General features: G+C 35.5%; 1 protein-coding gene across 1 annotated transcript in view; it reads left to right on the top strand.

Annotated features, from left to right (window-relative positions):
• The window catches only part of pdgfrb (platelet-derived growth factor receptor, beta polypeptide), a 63,869-nt gene extending 60,146 nt beyond the window's left edge, over window positions 1–3,723 (top strand). Inside the window, exons 22-23 of the mRNA XM_016561529.1 lie at window positions 2,318–2,580; window positions 3,242–3,723. Of these exons, the coding sequence (XP_016417015.1) occupies window positions 2,318–2,580; window positions 3,242–3,359 (381 nt within the window). The 3' untranslated portion in view covers window positions 3,360–3,723. The remainder of the gene's footprint in view (window positions 1–2,317; window positions 2,581–3,241) is intronic.
• The last annotated feature ends 2,355 nt before the right edge of the window (window positions 3,724–6,078 follow it).

Below are 6,078 nucleotides of genomic sequence, written 5' to 3'. Positions count from 1 at the left end.
GGCGCGGCCGGCGGATTCGACGAAGGAGCGTCCGGAGGGCTTGCGGCAACCACATGTGGCGACCCCGGGCTGGATTCCGCTTCGTCCATGGTGAAAGCCGATTCGGCAATCCACAGCATGAAGTTGATGTATTTCCTCAGCGACCAATACGGATCAGCTAAACACTCCAAAGAGAAAGGAAAAATTTAAATCGCATCATATGACCCCTTTAATATAACTCCGACTGGATTCGTCTGAAAGAAGAAAGTCATATACACCTAGGATGCCTTGAGGGTGAGTAATTTATGGGCTAATTTTCATTTTTGGGTGAACTAACCCTTTAAGTGGACAGTGGCCAGTAAAACGCCTAATGTATGAGTTCATCATTTGTGTTGTGAAGTATGTGAATAATGACGATAAAAATAACCAGACTTCTTAGCAAATAATCAGAATAATGAAATAGCATGTAAACTGGAGTGAAGAGGTTTGCTCGTGTCATGTGAACATCTTACTGCTATTAACGTGATCATCAGTGGTGTGCAGTGGTGTTCTGAAATGGGGAGGCAAAGTCCCCTTTTTTTTAAATAAATAAATTAATGTCCCAGTCACATTTTCTTGGTTAAATAAACATTACTTACACTATCAGGAAAAAAAATCTATTTTATATTTTTACATTAACAATGTAATCAATATTCTATTTATTAAAGCCAAGTATGAATCTCATCAAGTTTTTTTAATCAAGTGTCATCAAGTGTTTTTAAGCATTTTACATTTATTCCAAAATGATAACTCAAAGCAGTGACGATTTAAACAATATATTTTATTTGTGAACTTTTGTTCAGCTATTATTTTTAATAGTTCACTTTTAACTATTTTAGAATTTTTCGGATCATCTGTCATCAAAGCTCTGTTACACAGCAATAAAGGATGCATATCTCTCTGTCCCACGGGCAGCTTGGGGCTCTCTGATCACTGCCTGGTTCATCTTATACCAACCTACAGGCAGAAACTTAAATCTGCTAAACCTGTAGTAAAGACTATAAAGAGATGGACCAACGAAACAGAGTGGGTTTTACAAGCCTGTTTCGACTCCACTGATTGGAGTGTTTTTGAAGCTGCTACCACCGATCTGGATGAACTCACAGAGACTGTAACATCCTATATTAGTTTTTGTGAGGATATATGCATTCCTACCAGGACTTATTTAACATTCAACAATGATAAACCATGGTTTACAGCAAAACTCAGACATCTTCGTCAGGCCAAAGAGGATGCCTACAGAAATGGGGACAGAGTCTTGTACAATCAGGCCAGGAACACACTGAATAAGGAGATTAGAGTGGCTAAAAGGACCTACGCTAAAAAGTTGGAAGATCAGTTCACTTCTAAACTTAAGTCCTAATGCATCATTTGTATTATCAATGTGAATGTTAAAATCTCCGACAATTAGCGCTTTATCAACAGTAACCAATAGGTCTGAGATCTGCAAATTCTTTTAGGAAATCTGTATATGGTCCTGGTGGTCTATACACAGTAGCCAGAGTAAGAGATACGATAGATTTCTTTTGCATATCTGACAGTGTAACATTAAGCAGAAGTATTTCGAATGAGTTAAACCTGTATCCTGTCTTCTGAGTAACATTGAGAATATCACTATATATTGTTGCAACACCGCCGCCACGACCAGTCTGACGGGGCTCATGCTTATAACAGTAGCTTGGTGGAGTAGACTCATTTTGACCAATATAATTTTCATTATTCCAATCATTTTCGCTTAAGTACTTTATAAAATCACACAATGAAAAGTAAACTTCAGAGAAACACATAACTTAAACATTTAGTCAAACTCAATTCTCAACTCGCATTAATAATCTGTTTAAATAGGAGCAATTTTTTATTTAAGAATGACAGAACATATTGACAATTTTTTAGCAAACCAATCTTTTATGGTATAAATATAAACTATAAACCTCATATATTGTTATACTCATATACAGTATTGACAAACTTTTTGTTTGTCTTTTGCTCAAGTACTTTCTAAAATCACACTGAACCAAACTAACCTTGCACCCTTGGTGAGCAGAAGAGACTTCTTTTGAAAACATTTAAAAAAATCATAATTATTCCAAACTTTTGAGCAGTAGTGTACACTAATGAGGGGAGAAATTAACCTTTTTGAAACCTTGAATCAGTTGAATCAAGTGCTTCGCAAAATAATTGAAGCAAAACATGCATAAAAAACAAACAAACTAGAACACAAATGTGCACAAATGTATAAAACTGATCTGAGATCAGGTAAAAACCATGGATTAAGCATCATCATTATGTGTCTCCTCAGAGATACTCTCAGGTCAGCGACAGCTTTCTGAAGAGTGATCACCCTGCGGTGGCCCGTGTGAAGCCGTGTGTCCCGTCTCCATTCCCGGGAACCTTCCCTCCTCAGTCTCCCGCCTCAGATCCGAGCCCAAACCCGACCCCGCGCCCGCAGGCCAACGGAGAGAGCACTGACGCTCCGCACAATGAGTACATCATCCCCATCCCCGATCCCAAACCGGAGGAGGAGACCCAGGACGGGCCGGTACTGACGGAAATCCCCTCGAGGTAACGCTGACTTCCTGTGTGCTCAAAAATAAATCAGATGACCGCAGACTGCGCAGAGGATGAAGGAAAGATGAGACATCACCTCTTCCTCTTCCTTACACAGGGGGATCACTTCTCTTTTTATTCAAAAACCTCATGATTAATCTGTTCATCTGTGCAAATGGGAGTAATTTTAACATGAGAATGAGAGCATGTACTTAAACTGTGATTAATTGATTGATTGATTTTACTTTTATTTATTTGGTCAATCAACATATGCATTCATGGTATAAATTTGTTTGTTATGTGTTTAGATATAATATAAATATTGTATTTGTAACAAATAATTTATCACATTAACTATGAATATGTTCCTCAGTTTTCAATACTATTTATACTGTTTTATCATCATATATTTTATATTACATTTAGTTCATTAGAAGATTAATTAATAACTTTTCTATTAATATCTTTTAAGATCTTCTAGATGGATGTAAAAATGACTTATAGTAATGAAGCAGAAATCCTCTTTTAAAGAATGTGCTCTTTGTTAACGGCTCCTCCTGGAGATTCAGACTTTATAACAGTGTGTGTGTGTGTGTCTGTGTGTGTGTGTGTGTGTGTGTGTCTGTGTGTGTGTGTTATTGTGATGTTAAAGGTGCTCTTTATTTCTCTTCTAAAGCTTGTTAAGTTCTGATGAGGAGACGGTCTCCATGGAAACCCCGAGCACCGAACCCGAGCGCGAGGAGCTGCTGTCAGATCATTCTGGAAGTCCAGAAGTGGAGGAGAGCTTCCTGTGACACACTCCTGCTTCCTGTCATCATGAAGTAATTTTAATGTACATTTTGAGCAGATTTTTATCAAATGCATCAGAATGATATGCTAGATTTCCTCATGTGTCCTTAAAGACCGTCTGTGAAGGTTGAGGCTTGAACCAGACCAGTTCTTCATTGTTTTTGTATTCTTTCTTACTAAGGTGGTACAATGCAGTATTATAAACTGCAGAAGGCAAAGCTACAATCAGCTGATATGTACATTAGTTGTGTTATGGTTTAAAATCAAACTTCAAACTGTCAATCAGCACACAAATATGATGTGCTATATCATACTTTTTTGTGTTAAAATCAATCTCAGCATTTTTGAAATTAAGTGCATATTTCATTTCTATATTCAGACAGCTGTCTGTGACTTGATTTTAACTTCAGGCTTGTTTTTGTCAAGATTCTTGTAGCAAACTTGCACTTTAATGTTTATGAGTGATTGGAGCAAATAGATTATACATATTTCATGCAAACATTTAATATACCCAAACACAGTTTGAGAAGGTGTTCATAAAGGCTTCATCTTGACGGCTTCGTATGTATGCACAAGGCCTTATTAAATTGCACATCTCAATACATATATCACATAGTAAAGCTACGCACTCTAAGGTACCAAAGCTTCATGTATGTTTACAAGTATATTTTTGTATAGATATTTTGTACATTGCTCTTTTACACTTTCTATGTACGATCAAAAATAAAACTGTGATAAAGTCTTTAATCATCTGTCTGTTGGTCTTTATAATGCTCAGTGGTTGCTCTTTCGTGGCTCAGGAGATTTAATGGATATATTAGTTACGCTCTACAGTATCAACTTTGCCCCAGAAACGTCAGACTTTAGCTAAATTTAGCCTTCATTTAGTGTCGTTACTGTCGCTGAGAAACAATTGAGATTAACGAGAGCTGTGTAATTTTCATTTCTCATGGGTTTATCATAACTTTATCATAACACTAAAACTGAAAAATAAATTAGACAAACAGTAAAAATATTGAAAATAAATAAAAACGTCTGACAAAAGTGCAAATCAAAATGACAAAATAAATCAAATTAAAGAGAAATCTGAAATATTAATAAAACTAGTATATAAATAATACAAAAATAACACTGCTCAGAATTTCCATTTTGAAAAAAAAAGCTGTCTGTCAAATCAATACTGTATTGTTTTCGGCAAATAAATCCTGGTTTGTCTTCAGGATCTGATTTCAGTACATCTCACTGAAGACCTTTGAGATGTCAGTTTAATGGAGTATACTGGAAATCATGTATTTCCTTTTGCAGACAAAAGCAACAGAAAAAGCCTTTAAGTGAACAAAATTGATTACATGTAAATACAGCTGGAGTCTTTCTTCATGTGATATTAAAAGAAGCTGTTGATGGCCTGTTGTTCAGATGGAAACACTGGTCATGGGGCTGAATGAACACTGGAGCGTTTTGTTCAGGAGGGTCATGGAGAGACTCCTGCAGTCTCAGTGATCACATTCGTTTCCCTTGAGTACCGCGGTGTAGATGGAAAACCCAATGTGGTGGGAGGAGTGTGAGGCCTGTTCAACCTCAGATTGAGCTTCAGATCAGAGATCATCGACACACAGCAGGAGCTTTGATGATCTTCTCATCTCAATCTTAGGAGATTCACTGACACTCAGGTAAACCTTTTTTTTGTCTGATAAAAATGATCAAATTTAAGTGAGTTTATGCTTATGACAAGAACAAATATGTGTCCATGGGTTAAGAAAAATAATCCTTTTGATTTTTCTTACCCCGTTTTTCTTGTTTAAGCATAAACTGAATTTTAAACTGAAACTAAAGCTATTAAAAACATTTTTGTTCATTGAAACAAAGCTTAAAATATAAATATCAGATGAAAAAATTTTAAACAAAAAAATGTTCAAATAAATGAAATGAAGTTCATATAACTGGAAATAAATAAAACCTAAAAAAAACAAAAACTGAAATAAATGTTCCTGGAATATATATATATATACATACATACAGTATTTTTGTCTTTTCCAGTACAAATATCTAAAAATCAAGATACTTTCAAAAAGAACTATATACAGTGCGTGCATAATTATTAGGCACAATGATATTCTGATTTCACTGTCCAAAGGTCATGCCTTAACTTTGCAAATTCTAGTACTGCATTAGTATTGCATCCTTCTCATGGGCAGTTAATAATTTCTGACTTTTAGTCTGAGTTAAATCACTTTTTTCCCTCATTTTAAGAAAGCCTTTGAGAAAAGCAGCCTTCACGGACAATAATATATCACTTATAAATGATCAAATACAAAATTAATAGTAGTTATTAAGATTGATGTGCTTTGGAATTGGTAAAATGTTTGGGAAAAAATATTCAATTCAATTAAAATTTATTCGTACAATACACATTTCAAAGCAGCTTTACAGAAAATGGATGTGTCTACATTACAAAGCAGAAGTGAATGTGTCCAAGTAATGTTCATTTCACAAATGAACAGTTCAAGATAATAGAATCATACAGTTAGCTAACATGAATTAATTTTAGGCAGCTCATTAAAGCGATTATTACAAGTGTGATCATAATGATTACAATATAGAGAAAATTTGGCAGCTGTGCATATAGATTCAAGTTGGCGTAATCTGGGGTCCTCGCAGGGGTCCGCATCATCTCTTCACAAGTGTTGGATCATCTGAAGTCTTTCTATGAGGCTGGATCATGCT

The sequence above is a fragment of the Sinocyclocheilus rhinocerous genome, unplaced genomic scaffold, assembly GCF_001515625.1.
Source record: "Sinocyclocheilus rhinocerous isolate Xijiao unplaced genomic scaffold, SAMN03320098_v1.1 scaffold168, whole genome shotgun sequence".
NCBI lineage: Eukaryota > Metazoa > Chordata > Actinopteri > Cypriniformes > Cyprinidae > Sinocyclocheilus > Sinocyclocheilus rhinocerous.
This window is presented reverse-complemented; position numbering and strand designations above follow the sequence as displayed.